The sequence below is a fragment of the Nelumbo nucifera genome, chromosome 2 (genome assembly GCF_055504915.1).
Source record: "Nelumbo nucifera cultivar China Antique chromosome 2, China Antique-T2T, whole genome shotgun sequence".
In the NCBI taxonomy this organism is placed as follows: Eukaryota; Viridiplantae; Streptophyta; class Magnoliopsida; order Proteales; family Nelumbonaceae; genus Nelumbo; species Nelumbo nucifera.
In genome coordinates, this window is record NC_142650.1 from 91,878,857 (window position 1) to 91,898,544 (window position 19,688).

At 33.6% G+C, this 19,688-nt stretch overlaps 1 protein-coding gene across 2 annotated transcripts; it reads right to left on the reverse strand.

The window, feature by feature from the left end:
- Window positions 1-286: 286 nt before the first annotated feature.
- Window positions 287-16,634, reverse strand: LOC104590185 (MLO-like protein 13). Of its 2 annotated transcripts, none has more exons than XM_010248739.3 (14): window positions 16,478-16,634; window positions 14,066-14,123; window positions 13,632-13,861; window positions 7,332-7,448; window positions 5,943-5,997; window positions 5,684-5,784; window positions 3,100-3,174; window positions 2,908-2,996; window positions 2,754-2,803; window positions 2,639-2,679; window positions 2,300-2,509; window positions 2,157-2,224; window positions 2,002-2,062; window positions 287-663 (listed from the first exon to the last, which is right to left on the reverse strand). In XM_010248739.3, the coding sequence occupies exons 1-14, from the start codon at window positions 16,589-16,591 to the stop codon at window positions 355-357; spliced, it is 1,578 nt and encodes a 525-aa protein (XP_010247041.1). In that variant the 5' UTR covers window positions 16,592-16,634; the 3' UTR covers window positions 287-354. The 2 variants fall into 2 exon arrangements, with proteins under 2 accessions (XP_010247041.1, XP_010247040.1); XM_010248738.3 differs by having other exon boundaries at window positions 5,931-5,997.
- Between the last annotated feature and the right edge of the window lie 3,054 nt (window positions 16,635-19,688).

Here is a 19,688-nt window from a genome sequence, read left to right on the forward strand (position 1 = left end):
TCCTCTTCTCTCTTTCACACATGTGAAATATTAAAATGCCTCTTATGTCTGAATTTTCTCTTTTAAAACCCTCTCCTCCACCTTTGTAATACTTTTGACTCTGTCTAATAATACATGGATATAAATTAGATGGATTGTGTGGGATTAAGGACCAACCTTAACCAACCTTGAACATGGACTCGGCTTGGAACCAAACTATGTCAAAACCTAAATTTGCCAATCCAAACCTATCCAAATTTCCCTTAATGTGCTTGCTTAATTAGAGGTGAACATGGAACCGACAAATGGAAAGTTAATGCTCAAGATCAATGAATTTGTAAGAAAAGAAACACAAGCAGATGAATTTAGAATTTTTCAGGCATGTGAATGCTGCATTGTACATGTCATAACTTCTTCAAGTTCAATCTCTAGTTGCTCAACATTGTGACTTTTTATAAAAGCTTCATTGCTCAAAGGTAGCATCTTAATTGAATTGGATGATGGTTCACTCATTGTATTTCTGCCATGCTTCATAGTACTCGTCCTCGATGGTTCTCGTTCATCCGTTGTATTTCCGCCACTTTTCACGGTACTCGTCCTCCGTGTCATTCTCCGTGTAGCAGCCCAACCAACAATGTCATCTTCCAAGTGGGAAAATATGCCCTTCTTAAATGCGCTACCCATCTTCATTTTAGAAACAAACATGCAAATGAATAAGCAACTCAAATTCATTCATGTTAAAGTTGAAGACAAAGTGTTTTTGAACCCACAGATACACTCAATGCCTTGGTTTACTTACACTTAGCCACTTTTAAAGGTTAATACCCTATTCCTAAAGATCTCTTTGTTCAATTCTTGAAATTGTATATCATCCTATTGAAATGTACATATGAGGGTATCATTAAGGGTGTCAAATGGACCGGTTTTGGATTGGACCCCATCCAGTCCAAAATCAATTTGAATGGATTGGGCGGACTAACAAGACATATTGGATTGGACCAACCTGGTCCAAAATATTTATTAGATTGGAAAGGACCTGGTCCATCCGTAACAAATTTATATTGGATTGGGTTCGGATTAAGCCAATATCTGATCTATTAATATAAGATAAGATTATATGTGTCAATGGACCGAGTTTGGGTTGCAACCAATCTAAATCAAAATAAATTTGAACAGAATGGACGGTCCAAAAATTAAATTGAACCGGTCCAAATTGGTCCAAAGCATTCATTAGATTTGATTGGACTTGGTCCATTTATAATGGACAAACATTAGGCTGGATCGGATTGGACCAAGTCCAGTCCAATTGACACCCCTAGGTATCATCATTAATACTTTGACCCTTGGGCTGTGTTTGGTTTCAGTGCAAAATTTGCACTGATGTAAAACTGTGGTAGTGCAAATGATTTGGGTGTAAGTTTTGATTTATTTTTGTTTAAAATTTTACTTTACTTTGTTTGGTTGCAATAAAAAATAAATTAAAATAAGGCTCAAAGTAGAATAAATTAAACCAAAATTTACATTTTTTTTTTCATTTGCACTCCCATACTTTTGTACTAGTGCAAATAAAATTGCACTACAACCAAATACAACCTTGAGTACAGATGGATATCTAGGGCAAGGTTTTTAAAACTGAACCAGACAATGAACCAGTCAGGGGTCCGGTTCCCGGGTTGAACGGTCCGACCATTCGAACTGAATGGACGGTCCATTCTAACAAAAAAAATTTAAAAAACAAAGAAATAGCCAAACTGTTGGATGGTTCGAATGCCCGGGTCAGCGGTTTGCTGACCAAATCAACGGTTTTTGGTAAAATAACAGTTCTGGGGTAAAACGGAACCAATCACCTAACCAGTTCCTGGTTTTTCTGGTCCGACCGTCCAATCCGGTCTAATTTTAAAAACCATGATCTAGGGCTGCAAATGGATTGAACCGAATTCAAATCGCCATTGAATTTTGGACAAATTATTTGTGTGCAGACATAGGTGTATTATAGTGAAACAAATTGGTTTTTAATTTCACCTGGGTAACAATTGCAAACAAAGGTAGAGTGCTGTAGCTGCATAGAACTTGAACAGCCACCCTGCACAGACAAGCAACCTATGAGCTAGTGTATGTTTCTTGGAATGGAACAGCCAGCTACAGCATAACAAAGGCCAAAAACATTCAACCATTACCCTATAATGATTCTAGGAATGACGTAGCCCAATTTTTCCACCATGCAGGATTTGAATCCAAAGGTACACTGCCCATGTGTATCAGTACAAGTTATGTTTGCTTGTTTGTATTGGGTTGAAATAGAAATATGTATCTGACTTACCCAAATCCAGGCGAAAAATGCAATCTCAAATGCATTCTCAAACAAGATGAAGTGAATCAAATAAAGAACAATTTGAGGACGACCAAACCAGAAATGCTCGTCTGAGGGCTTCACTGGTGGTGCTGTAGGATCATTTTTGTTCCTTTGTTCTACATCTTCAGCCAAACGAGTAATGATATGTTCTAGTTTAGCTCCAACAAGGAGTAGAAGCTGCAAAACAATCCAATTCAAGATAGTAATATATATTCTCCCCTAATCTCTTGCCTCTTCTTCCTTCGGTATCTGAAAAGAATCGAACTGAAGTAAAGACAAAAGAAGATAACCAGGTAGTATACTTACAATCAAAGGCGAAAAAGATAACCAGAAGAATGTGTGCCATCCTGCATTGAAACCCACTAGTAAGAATGTGATAGAATTCTATTTTTGCAATCTTATTGTGAAATGGATGGTATACCATGCTCATTCAAAAGCAGGAAGATCACCACAAAGAGCCACAGGTACCAGCTTCATTCAAGAAATGAGTTGATCGAAAAGGAGATAAAACAGGTTTCAGTAAATCCAGAATATCTTATCAAAAGAAACGACTGATAATTTCCTTTGAAAGTTACCTTATTGTAACAACTATCTTGAAATCAACTTCAAGGGTCCGCATCATGTACTCGTGAAAATTAAAACCGGGGTGTGAAGGGCAGTGCTCCTACTTGAAATTAAAGGTAACAAGTTAATTAACACACATCTGCAGAAAAAGAGAAAGATGAGTCTACTATTGGACTACTAATATTTCATGGTTTGTATCTTACCTTTATAAATCCCGACCTCATTGCAATGTAATCTGTTTTAGTTACAGAGGCATAGAACTGTTTGAAAAATGACATCTGCAAATACACATGAAGACAACTGTGTCTTAAAAAATTATAAAAGTATAAACGATTGTGAGATAAAATTGATCAAACTGGTTAATTAATGGATTCATGATGAAACTATTATTTTACAACATCAAACCTTGAAGGGCCTCAGCTAGGAGAGGTGTTGTAATTTAGGGGTCATCTCATTTTCTGTTTAAATCAGATTTTGCTTTGTTACAGTTCGTGATGCTCTTGTTTCCCCTCTTTCCTTTTCTGTTAGGAGGTGTTCTTTTTTCGGATTTTGAGAGGGGGTTCCATGTTCTTTTTTCAGATTTAGGTGGGGATCAGGGAAAGTTTATTTTTCCAGGTACGTGATATCCATCTCTTAGGTGGATAAATAACTTTTTCATCTGGGTGGAAAATTGTAAATACATGAATGAGATAAAAATCTTTTAATAATGGATTTCTATAGCTAAAATGGTCATTGCCTTATTTATTTAATTGAAAAAAAAGAACATTGATAAATGCACTTACCCGGATAAGTGTTTCCCAAAAAAACTTACCTAAATAAGTAATTTTCTGGGAAACTAGAAAGTTTCTATTATTAATTGGAACTAAGAAGAAAAAAGGAAAGTATTTGGAAAGACATTGAAATATGGAGGAATGTCAGTATACTAGTTCATTTGCAACTCTTGGAAACTTCACCCTGCAGTGGTCTAGACTCTACCATTCCTATTTAGCTAGCAAGCAGTGGTTCAAGAACTTTAATATTGCAGATCTGAGGTAGAACCCTATCTACATGGAATTTATGTGTTAAAACCAATTACATTCATGCTCTGAGTTCTCCAGTGAACTCGATCGACTTATTGCTTGTTCCTTGAGATGAACTCAATCTTCTGCATGTTGTAACAGCTGGAAGAAAAGAAAAGAAAAAAAGAAAGCTCTCTTTGACATGCCAGAATTATAAACGAGACTAAATGGAGCGATATGAATTATTAATATTTGTTACAGTATCCTTGTTAACTAGCTGGATAGCCCTAAGAGTCACTCACTGAGCTATAGAAGTTCTAATAAGTTGCTTGAAGTTTCTTGGGGCAACGGAAGTGTAATGGGTCAAAAACAAGAGACTAATCATTATTTTGACAAAAAAGAAAAACGGAAAGAAAAGAGATAGAGAGGTAGAGGAAATTGAGCTAGATTCTTACACTTTGTTTTAGTTCTTGTGTTCTTGTTTTTTTCAATGACATTGCAACATACATGAATACAAATATATATATATATATTTTTTTTTTTTTCTTCTATCTTCTTTGTCTTCTTTCATTCTTATATCTAGGGGTGAGCATTCGGTTTATTTGGTTAAAAACCAAATTTAATTAATATATATATATATTATAATATATATAGCATATTACATATTAAATGTTATATATTGTATATTATATATTACATATTATATTATAAATTTCAGTTAATTTAGTTTTTTCAGTTAACCGAATTTCTAATTTTGAAAGTCGAAACTGAAAATCGAAATTCATAAAAACCAAATTAACCAAAAATAAAAAAAAAACCGAAATCAAAATTTTCGGTTCAGTATTTCGGTTTTAACTGAATAATGCTCACCCCTATTTCTATCAAAGGTGATTTTTTCTTAGGCTTTGTCCAATAAACTTCTGTTGCACCAACAAATTTTGGTTTCCTAACCAAAATCTAGCCACCCATCAAAATCTAAAACCCTTCATGGCAGTCAGTTCCAGTAGCACCGTTCGACTCTTTCCAAAACCTTTCACTTCCTATTTTTATGAAGAAAATTACGACTTTTGGAATGTATAATAAAACCTTCTTCATCTTAAAACATTTGTGAGATTTTGTATATATAAGGGTATAAAGAACAGTAAAACAGTGAAGAAGTTGCAGTTTGGGCAAAAGAAAACAAAAAGGAGTAAAAGGAAGTAAGAAAAAGAATGCAAAACCTTTTTATCACATCCAACAAACACTAAGTAAAATAAATTTTCCAAGAATCATAACTGCAAATTGTTCAATCGAAGCATGAGAGAAGTTTTAGGGCATTGAAATTTAACTACGAGTTAAATTTGATAACGTAGTGGTTTCCATAAAAGAAATTACTGATTAATTTGTCTAAACTATCTATGCATGAGTTGAGTTCAATTGAAACTTGTGAAGATAGAATTAAAAAAAGTTGTTAATTCCTTTGGAGCTGAATGAACAAGTTAATTTTTAGATAAAATTTGGTGATGAAAATCTATAAAATGTTAAACGAAAGAAAATGTTAAATAATACAAAATATAAGGTTTTGCACTCTAAATATTTGTATTTATACTCCTTCCAAACTTATCCATAGAGTAAAACTTAATAAAAAAAATCCTGCTCTTCTATCTTCTTTGATTTCTGTTTTTCTTCCATCGAAATTTATTTTTTCTTAGGTTTTGTCCAATATCCAATGCACCAACAAAGTTCAGCTCAAAAGAAATGGTTGAATGCTAATTAATTGAAATTGCATGAAGGTGGGTTCGAAACTCACAATCCAGCTTATAACAATCGACTTTCTCCAATATCCCCCTGCGCGCTTTATGACAAACAGGCGATGAAGGTTATAAGCACTCACTGTTTTATCACGGACTTCTGCACTTAAGAGTTCTTTTATATATTAAAACAAAGAAGGAGATATATACCTAGCTACCAATTGATCTTAACAGACATTTATAGTTATTAAAATATTTTCTTCCACGCATAGATTGCCCCAGTATGAAGGAATTTGTGTCCATTACCCTTGGTCTCACCAGTCTTTTGCTTCTGGCTTTTACAAGTTTCCTCCCACGGCTTCCATTGTTGTATCTACACGGACCGAGATGTTTCTCATTAATATATAATCCACGAGATCAAAATAACAACTCCAGATTAGCCAATAGGGGTCTGGAATGGGAATCAGAATGGGTTATATATTTTGATTCTAACTGTTTGATTGGATGGAATCAGAATCCCATTGGCATTTCTGCTGGAATGACATTCCCCTATTTCAGGGAATGGCCAATCCCTCCTCTTTATTTGGGAATGAAATTCCTTTTCTACTGATTTCAATTTCCATTTTCACTCCTGTCCGAACCAAACAGACTATGAAAATATATCATTCCAATTCCAATTTCGATTCCGAAAGATTTTGATTCCGATTTTGATTTCAATTATAAACCAAATGTACCCTAAATTTTTTTGGTCTTTATTAATGATTGATCAGAAGCTGAATTGAAAATTACTTTGCAATTACTATTCTTTGATAGGAAGTTAATTGGATATCAGTTTGGGTGGAATCTGATTGTTTGAATGATGTCAGCATTTTAAATGACTCGTTTGAGTCTTTATTATCTTGGTTTTGTTTAGCTGTTGTGGAGGCTGTATATTCTGGCAATGTTGTGTTTGTATGCATTCCTAAAACTTTAATTCTGTGGCTCATCTTATGACCCAGAAAGCAAAGTCTTTTCAAAGGTTTCAAGTGTGGTGGTCTAATCCACCAATATATGATTGGAACAGTTGAACTCTGAATGCTATTAAAATATGGGCCCATACGTCTATTTTAGTATGGATCTCACGTTTAAGTCCCTTTATCCCTTCCCCTGTGTTTGTTTGTACTGCAATTTTATTTGTTTTAGTATAATTGTATGGAAGTGCAAATAAAAAGAATGCAAATTTTGGTTTAATTTTGCTTTCGGTTTTACTTAATTCTACTTCAGATCTTATTTTATTTTATTTGTACTGCAATCAATCAAAATATGATAAATTTTAAAATACAAATAAATCATAATTTGCATCAAAACTATTTGCACTACCATGATTTTGCATCAATGCAAATAAATTCACATTTATTTGTATTTGTGAGTCACATATATTACCTAAATTGAGTAAATTTACTAGTAAATGCGTATAGCATGCAAAACAAGCAATCCAACCAAGGCATGGAAGAACCACTGAACCAGGCCAGGTAAAATTTCACCCGGTTCAGTGATTTGACTTCAGAACAAAACGAACCTCAATGAAAAGACTATTTAATTTTAAAAGCTGAGGGGTTTAAACTCATACCTGGGATTCATTCCTGTCTTTGGCATTACAATTAAACATAAGCTTGTCTATCCAAGAAGGAAAAAAGGTGTTAAAAGCTGAAATAGAAATTAGTTTACCTTTAACCCTCCTAAAACCATTGTGGTGGCACAAAACGTTACATGGACAACTGCCAATACAAAAATGAAAATGTGAAGTTGATGGAGTCCTTCAAGTGATAAAAATGGAACTTTTCCCTGAAATGTCAAAGCAAAGTGCAGGATGTTTGAGGGTGACCTATGAGCAAAAAGAGTACAAAGGTGCAAATTATTTCTCTAATCTAAAGGTAACCGGAAAAGCTAGTTTCTGCAACAGCTATGTACGGGTTGAACTAAAAACTTTCCTTGAACCTTTTGCGAGGCCCATATAATATATCCACGGATCAAAATTTCGTTGTATCGGGACCTTTCTTATACACTCCTATAGGGGTTATCGGGTCAGGCCATGGTTCAGTGGATTATTGGGATTTAAACCGATCTCTCGGTATAGGCTGATACACCCTACCGATATATCGGCCTTGAACCTTGAATATATCATAAGCTTTTGTGAGAAAAGGTGGTCATGAACCCATGGCTCCTTTTTGGTTGTGCCCCAAAGCCATTAAAAAACTGAATCAGCGCATTTGAGTGCATATGCATAACCATTCATTCTTTTTTTTCCTTTCTAGGCTAATTATTATTTAAGGCACTATTTATTTGCAGTGCAATTTTCACAGGTGTAAATGCGTGGGTAAATTCCAGTTTACTTTTGTCTCATATTTGACTTTATCTTATTTGTTTGTGAAAAGTAAAATAGGAAGTAAAATAATGTGATATGAAAGAGAGTGCATGTAGGAGGAGGTTTATTTGTTTGAGAATAAAGTAAGAAGCAAGATGATGTAGTCATGGTTTTTAAAACCAACCCGAACACCGAACCAAAACCGTTTGAACGGTTAACTATTTGGGTCAGCGGTTTGTTGACCAAAATCAACGGTTTTGGGGAAAACTAAAACCGGTCACTTAACAGGTTCCCGGTTTTCCAGTCCGACTGTCCGGTCCGGTCTGGTTTTGAAAACCATGGATGTAGTCACCACTTTATATGAGAGAGAACTAATATAAGTGCAAGGTGTTGCAAATTTTGTATCAGTTTTTAAGATGCAAAATTTCCACAGTTAGCAAGTGCAAATAAGACAAAAAGTGCATATTTGTATCAGTTAGGAGTGCAAATCATAGTTATAAACAAACAAATGCAAAACTGAAATGGATGCAAAATTAAATTTATATCAGTTTTAGACTTGCACTGCAAACAAATAGATCCTTGGTGTTTTTTTTTTTCTTTTATTTTGTATAATAATTTTCTTTTGGTAAGGATACAGTAGTAGTCTAAGTCAGCCTTCTAAGAGGGTGCCAATTACCTTAGTTGGTAATGTCTTTGACTGGTTGTAGCAGACACTTTGGGATCAATCTTGGCTTTAGGAAAGTTGGGGGGTTATGGATAGGATCTACTTGTTAGCACTCGATTTTTGTTCAGTCCGCCGCCTGAACCTCTAATTTGCCCCAAATCCCCGATCAAACCCTTCCGATCCATCCAAAACACCCAAAAATCCAAGAAATTCGAATTTCACATAGAGAGCCCTTAGATCCACCGTTGAACTTGCTCGATACCGATCCAATGACTTTGATCAACACCCATTTACACCCCAACCACTAGATCAGACACAACCAACAAACCTAGGACCTCCTAGAACACCTTCCTATAAACTTTCAACTCAAGATTCCCTCGTTTACCCCTCATCAAATGAAGATTCCATTTCGACCCCTCTCATTAGCCCAAATATGAAGAACCCGGATTAACTTGATCTTGACACATTTGGACCAATCAAACCACACCATTAGACTCCAGATACACCAAAACACCTACCCATAAAATTTCAATCCCAAACTCCCTCATTTGCCCTTTCATCAAACCAAGATTTCACTCTGAAATATCCCATTGACCCAAATTCCTACAATCTTGACCCTCTAAGACTGATCAGACCTCATCATCAAATCCCAGACACCCCCAAATACCCACCTATAAATTTTCAGGCCCAAATACCTCCATTTATCTTCAATCACACAAAGGTTCCATTTTAAGGCTTCGAATTGATCAGATTACAAAATTTCCCGATCTGGGCCTAATTGACTGAATCTAACCCTACCAATCACCTCAGAATGTCCGCAAACCCTACCCTGTGAAATCTCAGCCTAAAATACCTTCATTTACTCTTTTATCTAAAAATATTCCCTTTTGGTCAATCTCACTGGTCTGCATGCATCAAAACTCTTCTCAGTGATCAGACCCATCTCAACCCTCCAATTTTTGACCCAGAACCACCCATCATTGAACCAGGACCCCAGTTTGAGCCCAAGTGAGCCATTTTTCCGATGCTTACACTACTAATTTTATAGTCCCATCAAGCCAAAAGAAGAAAAAAGGAAGAAAGAAAGAAAGAAAGTAAATTAGCCTTTTGGAAATGAAAACATGTTATGTGGTTTTTGAAAATAAAGCATCTTTTGGTTCATTCTAAAATTCTATTAGTATATATTAAAGCAAAGATGGCCTTGTCATATGATCTCTCCTTTCTCCCCTTACCCAATCAAGGCTTCTCCTTGGTTCCTTCTCTCCTCATGATACCATTCCTTACACTCACAGCTTGCCACGTTGATACCTCTGCTTTCCTAATTAAAATCGTTCTCTCTCTCTCTCTCGTTCTCAATCACCTAAATCATCTCATCTCTTAAAATTTCTCATAAACAATCTACCCACCTAAAACTTACTCCTAAAACATCTCCTAATCTCATCTCTTCCCTCGCCTAATCTCTTTATTTATTTCCATACCTATCTCTATCCACATTGCAAATACATGCATTTAATATCTCATCAATGTATTAAAATATTAATGTGTAAGTTAAAACTTTTTTTTTGAAAACAGTTTAAGTTAATATTGAAATATTGAAATAAGATGAGTAAACAATATCTAAAATAATAATAATAATAATAATAATAATAATAATAATAAGAGAAAACAACAACAACAACAACAATAATAATAATAAGAGAAAAAATAGATAATACATTAAGACAAATAATAATGTAAAATAAAAATTTAATAATTAGTTAAAAATCTTATTATAATTATAAATAATACAATTACAAAATTAAATACAGTTAATTATTTAATTTGATTTAATTACTCTCAAATATTATTGTTATTATAATAATTACTTAATTAATTAATGTTAAAAAATTACTCTTAATAATTGATAAGTAATTATAGTTAATTAATTACCAAAATTTTGGAAAAAGTAATTTAATAGTAAATTACCATACTTAATAAATTATTTAAATTATAATTACAGATATTTTAATTACTATAAAACTATTTTGCAATAATTAAAGTAACAATAATTTAATAGTAAATTACTATTAAGTTAGTGAATTGGCCATAATTTTTTGAGTAAAATAATTAAATAAATTACTAAATTATTTAAGTAAAATATCACAATAGTTAAAATAATTTCACATTTATTTATTTAATTAGGTAAAATAATTTCATAGTAATTAAAATGACAGAAATTAAACTCAAATTAGGTCCAACCCTTAAAATTGGGCTTAAGGCCCGAAACCAAGGTCAAGTAGGATTTGTCCAACTTGAGTTTAACTTGCACTAAAATTTGATGCACTCGGGGTGGCTTTGGCTTGGGTTGTTAGGCTTGGCTTAGTCAATAAGCATAGACTATATATATTTATGTATGTATTTATGTATGTATGTATATATACATGTATGTATGTATGTATATATGCAAATAATGTGTCTATAATTAGGATAAGATTGGGTTGGGCTCACATTGCCCAAGGGCTAAGCCTAGGCCTAACCCTAAAAATTAATAAAGCCCAAACATATAGGCCTATTAGGCTCAGCCCATGTAAATTTGTGGGTCAGGTTGATTTGGACTCAGGTTAGGCTCTCCTAAGTTGCACCACTAGATATAGGTCCTTTCTGAGTTTAGACTCATACTGCATATGATTCCATTAGTTTGATGTCAATATGGATGTATATGTTATACAACACTTAAGTGCAAATTATGTAACAATCCCATGCTTTAAGTTACCTATTTAAATAGGTAAATTATTTATGTGGTTAAACAATCATAATTAACTTAATTAGGTGGCATAGTTATTAATTGTTATTACTAATAAAACCATAAAAGCCATAATTTTAATCCATTTAAATCATATTTAAAATTATAAAAATTGTAAAAAGCAATTCAAATTTGTTAATATAATAATAATAATAATAACAACAATAATAATAATAATAATTTATAAAATTAATTTTATAAATAAAATTAATAAACAATAGTAATCTTATAAAATTAATTTTTCTATGAGAAATTCATTAATTTTAAAATTATTTTTTATTAATTTAAATTTTATTTGCAATAATTACATTAATAAAGCTTTATAGTAGGCCTATAGCCTAACCTGTCCCATGACACACCTAATTAAGAATGTCATAGGGCTCTCTCTACTTAATTTTCTCTAAAACGGTCCATACATAATAAAAATAGATCATAGGAAAATAAGGATGTCAACCTAATAACCCATAAACCAATTTCCAACTTAAATCAGTGCCTCTTGAGATGTTAAAACATGTGACAAAACATATAATTGAAAGATTGTGGCACAGGTTGGCTTGGTATCAGGTTGAACCCAATAGGGTTGTGTGGGTTGGCATGGGTTTGACTCAACCCTAATCTTACCCTCCCATACTTTCCACTCCAACCTAATCCAACTTGACTCAATTCTTCACAATTTCTGAACCTACCCTCGCCTATATGGTTCAACTTGATACCAATCCAACCCTTCCCATAGTCTTTCAATTATATTTTTCGTGATACTTTTTTTGAAAACTCAAGAGACATTAATTTTAGTTGGAAATTGGTTTATGGGTTCCTAGGTATTACTTCTCCAAATTAAAAGGGAAAAAAAATGAAAACAAATAGTGAAATAAATCATATACTTTAAGGTTAGGGGTTATAATTAGATAAAATTAGAAGAATACCCTTTATATGTGTAGGTGTATTATGACTTGATGGATGGGGGTTAGCTAACCTTGAATCCGATTTGGGTTAAATAATCATAACTCTAACAAAACCCTAGATCTCCCGATTTGGTTAAAACAAACATTGAAAGAAATAATAAAATTTAAGGTTACGGGTTAAAGTCAAACAAAATTACAATAATACCCTTTATATTTATAGGGGTATTATGACCCCATGGGCCAGGTCATCCAACTTGCACCCCACACTACCGAACCGTGGGGCATATTTTGTAACCAAATCGGTAGTACCGTTTTTTGGAAAACTGGTAATCGGAACTGAACCGAAACCTATCAGTTAACCAGTTTGGTTAACCGTCAGTTTTTTGGTTTTTTTATTTTTACAATATATAATACATATATATATATAAATATATATAAAATATTATATTTTAAATAATAAATAATATATCATATATTATAAATATATATTTATCTATATAATACATATTTATTAATTTATAATATATAAAAAATATAGAAATATGTATCAGTCAGTTTGGTTAACTGCCGGTTTTCTGTATTGGTTAACCGAAACCCAACCGGTCAGTTCGATTAACTAATTTTTTGGTTCAATTTTGGTTGGTTTTTTGCTCGGTTCGGTTTTTTGGTTTTTTTGCTCACCCCTACCCTACACCCTAATTAAAATTCTAACCTGACCATGTAAGGGTGAGTCAAATTGAATTTACTATTTAACTTGACCCATTGGCATTCCTAAATAAGATTAGCCACCCTCACCAAGGTTTCAATTTGGATTGTGATATCAGAACAACTAAATTAACAAAAAAAAATATTATACATGAGTTGTCTTAGATTGGCTTGGCTCAATTAAAAATGTCAAAAGGCTCTTTCTGTTTGAATTTTACATACACACATTTTTTCCTTTTTTGTTTATAGCTAAAGTAGTTTTTTTTAAGAAACAAAACAGAAAAAGAGTACATGCATGTTGATCAACAACCCATTAGTCTTTACGAATAGAAATAATTTTATCTGTTTCACCTTCATTGAAACTTGCTATTCATATGAAACAGAACAACAGGATATCCTGAGTTCTAACCATTCCAAAGCAACCCCCTCATCCTCTTACAAAGATACTTCAAACAATTTCTGTCAATAAAATGGATGGAATTTCTATTTGGTTGGATATGAAATATGAATGCAGAAGTTACTAGCTTTGGGGTTAGTTATTTGGAAGCATTTGATGAGATGATGGGGCTGGCGTTAACCAAATACACAGAAGTGAAAAAAAACCTGTTACCATTCTTGCGCAATGGTTGGAGTTGGTATCCTCAGCCAAAAGCTGCCTCCCCTTCCGCGCAATTCCAAGAGAAAAAGCTTTGTAGTTGTGGATCTCCTGCTCAGAAGAAGAGACTTCCTCCCTCTTGCATGGATTCATATGAGATGCAAGATCCGTTGAGATACAAATGTTGCTGATCAGACCTTCAAAGACAGTCAATAGAAGGGAAATAAACCCTAGAAGCATCAACTCTGCAACCACACATTTTGGTACACTCAGTTTACTTGTTTACTAAGATCATATTTGCAGGAGACTATCTCTGATGTGCAAAACGCAATTGGACCAATAGAACATTAGAGAATTAGAACCTCATTACCCATGATTGGATTTAAGGAAACAGCAAAAGAAAATCAGAAAAATGGTAAGAAATCAAAATTGGTTGAGTCACTGCATACCTTCTTTTAGCTTTTCCAAGGCCTCAAATAGCGCATGCTGTCCTTTGTGCTTTAGAAACTGATGCGAAGATCAAAGTCACCAAGTACTTTATTAGAGATTAAAGTACTTTAATCTACTTTTATGACTTGACACTTTGACAGTCTAGAAACAAAAGCAAAATCATTAAAGCAAAAGATGTAGGGCGTAAATTAAAAATTAAGTATTGAAGCAAGGGAAGTAGAAACAAAATGTTGACAGAAATTTGGAAAAAAAAAAAAAAAAAAAAAAACAGAATGGAACTTTGGAAGGGGACGCAACTTGGGTTGGGCCAATTGGCTCAATTCAAAATGGGCTCCCCAAGGTGTTGGCCGGGTTGGCTGCCTCCTTGACCTCAGGTTGGGGCTCTAGCTTACTCTCATTGAATCATTAGAGATCTACCGTGTTCATGGTGATCTCAGAGGCTCAAACAATAAAAGATCTATTGAATTTCTTTTCTTCTAAAACAAAGAGAGAGAAGCCCAATTGTTTTCTTCTAAAACAATCTTTCAAAAAACGATTTGGAATTGGAATCATTCTAGCCACCGGTTTCTGGGCTGACGGTTTGACCGTCCAGTTCGAATGGACTGTCTATTCTGACAAAAAATATTAAAAAACAATAATTAAAATAAAAAACAGCCAAAATCATTGAATGTATTGATAATTCGACTATTTGGATTAATAGGTCGTTGACCAATTCAACGGTTTCTAAGTTGAATGATCTAATCAGCTGGGTGAAACAATGATTCGAAAACATTGATTGAGGAAGGAGATGACGGACCTTCTCCTTTAAGCTAGTCATCGATTACCGAAAGAAGATGGTGACCGTCGGTGGAGTCTCAAGACAGTCATCGAAGAATATCTGCATCGATCTGAATGTGTTCTTGGATCATGGTGTTAGTTATTGTTATGTTTTTCGTGAAGCAAACCTGGTAGCAGATTTGAATACGGCTTTCAGTGGTGTTTTTCTTGATGCTGACAATCTTCCTGGTCACTAGTTTTTATTTGTTTCTATGATGTTTTAATAACTGTTTGGACCCGGTCTAAACCAAAATCAGTTTGGACGGATTGCACTGACTGATAATACATAATGAATTAAATCAGTTCAGATTTAATGATCCAAAATATTTATTGGATTGGATTGGATCTGATTCATCGGATTGAGTTGGATTAAGCCAATAACTGGTCCATTAATTAAATCAGTTGAAGTACCTAAACAGTGTGAGCAGTAGGACCAAACAGCCAAAGTGTGGACATGTCTCATAATCACCCAATCTCTCACTTGCATTTATGGCCCATAATTACTCAATCTCTCAGTTTCTTATGTACTATATGCATATAAGCTTAGTGCTGTGAGTTTTACATTCCTTTTCTACAAAAGGACCGAAAAACCAGTTTTGAACAAGGTTTGAAACTTCAACTATGCTAGATTGTTCAACAGATTCTCGAGGGTATAACTGATCTTAGCATCAAATCCTGCCTTTGCCTACTTACCACATTAACTTAGTAAACATTCATTAAGCTTTCATATCCAAAAAAGTAAACAAATAGAATTTAAGGATTAGTAAAGTTGTGTTTGGTAACATTGAAATTGTTGGTTCAAATGTTTAGAGAGGCAACAGTACCAAACATCACCTTAAGGCTGTGTTTGATTTGAAGGAAAATGTAGGAAAATGAAGGAATATACAAGGTTTGTAAAGATTTCTCTATCTTTTTCTTCCTTTCCTTACTTTTTCCTTCAAACCAAACATAGTCTAATTGTTTTGGATTGATCAATACAATTATACAAATACACATTAGATAGATGTTTTTTACCTGAAATTAATGTTTTTAAAACCAGACCAGGTCGGACGGTTGGATTGGAAAAACCAAGAACTGGTTAGGAACTGGTCAGGTGACTGGTTCCGTTTTACCCCAAAACCATTGTTTGGCCAAAAAATCATTGATTTGGTCAGAAAACTGTTTAACCCTGAAATAATTTTTGGCCGTTCTTAGGTTTTTAATTTTTTTTTTATTTTTTTATTAGAGCGGATCATCTATTCAGACCGAACAATTGGACAGTTCAACCCAAAAACCGAACCCAGAACAATTCTCTATCCGGTCCGTCCGATTTTAAAAACATTTTTTGTAGGCATGCATTTTTCTAATTGAAATGACATTCTCATACATGATGTAATTTTGTATGGATCAATCCAAAATACAATTAATAATGCAATACACCCTAAATCATTGGCTTATCATCTAAAGACTATTTTCTGAAAGATGGCAGAAAAATTGTTGCTTTACAGAAAAATAATCTGAACAATAATTCAGAGAGATAGTTCATAAATCATGCCATGGAGAGAGAACAAGACTTGAGATTAATTATTATTTGTTATTTGCAGTAGCGGGAGTACCTTTCCGAGGCGGTGAAGTAAGCGCTCAGCGCTGAGAGAGATGAGAATGATGACTGCACAGACAACCGCGACTACCCACGTCGGAGTATACTCCAATGAATGGGATTCGGCCATTCTTGTCTTGACCGGATCCTTCCGTCCGTCTGTGTGTTGACGAGACCATCAACTGTAGAATGATAAAGACTCGAAACTTGATGAGGAAAAAAAGAGAGAGAAGGGAAAGGAGGAAGGAAAGAATCATCGATGGTTAATTTGGAACAAACGGGGAAAGAAGCATGGAGGGAACAAGCAAAGAATGGGTAATGAATCTTCTTAATTAAGCATATAATATGGGATAGCAAGAATCAGAAACTTCATGCTTCACATACAAGAAGTAACAAAAGTGAATTCATGAAATATTATGAAATGACACCATGGTAATAAAAAATGATGGAAAAATTCTCGATTAATACGTTGTACTTTGGGTCTAGTGTTGTCAGTTTGGTCCTCGAATTTTAAAATGCAATAATTTACTATCTGAACTTTCAAAACGTGACAATAGAGTATCTGTCATTAACTAACTGTTAATCAGCTATTAAATGACATTTTAAAAAGACACAAATGTTTTTCATGTGCCATCTAATTTTCTTTATTCACCATGCAAACATAGACCAACAAAATTAATAGTCCCAAATCCTTATTTATTCTATTCAAGAAAGTTGGGGTTACCAGAATGCCCACTCAAACATAACCCCAACTTTCTTGAATGTAAGAAGTAAGGATTTGAGACTTTTAATTTTTTATCAATGTCTAGATGGTTGATAAAAAAAATTAAATGACACTCGAAAGGCATTGTATCCTTTTCAAATGTCACTCAACAATAGATAAACTGCTAATTAATGAATTGTCACGTTTTAAAAGTTTGGATATTGAATTATTGTATTTTAAAGTTTGAGGACAAAAAAATGATGTAACAACGTAATTGAGGATTATGCCTCTCCTTAAATCACTGGACTGCTGCAATTAATAGAATTTATTTATTTATTCTTTTGAGTAAAAGATTTATATATGCCATAAAATTTTAAAATAGACTTAAATATAACTTGTTGGCTGCTGATCTCATTAAACCTGAGCACATCGTCATATCTTGTCTAGTTTCATTAACCCTTTTTAATATTCCAAAATTCCTATTTTAAATTTTGAAGAGAATAGACACAAAAGATACGCCTTTCTTGCTCTGGTTCCGCAACCCAACAGAACTTGATTGCTCTAAGAATCTATCTCTATTTTATTTAACTAAGTTCTCTTCTACAACCATATGCTAATTGCCTAAAGCATAGGGTAATGATAACTTTTGGCGCTATCGTAGAAGTTGATGGTGATCGAATAATTCGGTTCATTCAATGGATGAAAAAGGAGAGCAATTTTAGTTTTGGGAAAACAGGGAACCGGTGGTGCTTGGTTTAGCAATTGAAAATGGAAGTTAGAGGGTGAATGAAGAAGAGGAGAAATGTTAGGAAAAAAATAGGGAGAGAAAAGAAATTGTGGTGCTCTGCTTCGAATCAGGTGGCAGTACTCTCTTTCTGGGTTAGTGGTAGCAGTAAAAGAGGGGGACGCAAGAAGGGGAGAGAGAGAAAGATGAATAAGCGTCTATTTGATATCATTGCCATTGTTCTAGAAAATGGTGCCAAGTCAGAAAAAATGGTGCTCCAAGAAATGGGCGTTTGTTTGAAATTGTTTTTCCATAAACAATGGTGCTCCAAACCACACCTTGGAAATTGGGAAGGCATGGCTTGGAGTAATGCCGAATTTGGCGTTTCCTAGAACTGTAGCTCATTGTTGCCAACATGAACTTAAGGTGACAATGGTGTAGCACTGAATAATAGGTACTAGTGCTGAAAATGTTTCATAGAGCATTGGTACCAAATAGAAAACGTTGTTGTTGCTCCAAGAAACGTCTTAACTGATAGCAACATTTCCAGTAGAAACGTCTTAACTGAAAATGTCGTTGTTACCAACATGAACTTAAGGTGGCAATGATGTAACATTGAATAATGGGTACCAGTACTGAAAATGTTTCATAGAGCATTGGTACCAAATAGAAAACGTTGTTGTTGCTCCAAGAAACGTCTTAACTGGTAGCAACATTTCCACTTCACACATCAACAACATCAGCAACATCAATGCCAAACATATACTAAGAATACAGTTTGGGCCCTCACTATTTCTTAGAACAGATGAATGATTGGAGCCAAAGAATAGAATACATGCTTTCTTTGACCTCCTTTATTTAGCAAGGTAGTAGGAATTTTCTTTCTTTGAATCCTCACCAATTTTCTGCATTCCATCTTTTACAATTAAAATAGATTTACGAAGAGCATGCAAGAATTGAGCATTTGCGGAGCCTCTTTGTTTTTTACTCTATGGTTCTCTTTGAAAGTTTGAAAAAAAAAAAAAATTCTATGGCCACAACCTATATTTAAGGCCATGTTTGGGAGTGCTTAAAAAAGTGTTTATCCAAAATAAGTGGTTATTTGGGCCATTAAGCACTTATTGGTGTTTGGGAAATAAGCAAAAGGTAAGTGCTTATTTTTAAGCCCAATTTTCCAACTTTTTTTAAGTGCTTATACAATGAGCACTTATTCAATTTTTTTCTTCCAAAATTATCTCTAGTCGAATTTTAAAATACCACTTATAAAATTATCCCTAGTTGAATTTTATAAAAGTACTTTCACAGAAGTGCTTTCATAAAATATGCTTTTGTCAAAGTACTTTCATAAAAGTACTGTCATAAAAGTACTTTTACACTTTTAGAAAAGTGCTTTTGTAAAAGTATTTTCATAAAGGTGCTTTCATAAAAGTGCTTTTATAAAAATGTTTTCATAAAAGTGCTTTTATAAAAATGTTTTCATAAGTGCTTTTATAAAAATATTTTTGTAAAAGTATTTTTATTAAAGTACTTTTATAAAATTTAAAAGAAAATGAATGACAAAATAGTGATAAATGCTTATTGGAGAAAAAAGACAACCAAACACCCAATATGAATTAAGTACTTATTTTTTAAAATAAACAATTGAAAAAGTTAGATGCCAAATGCAAGGGCCTGTTCGTTTCCTCTTAACTCTTAAGAGGAATCTTTTAACTTTGGTTGTTTATTTCCTCTTATCTCTTATCTCTTAAAGTGCAATAATATAACTTTTTGTTTTCCAATGATATCTCATAAAGACAAACA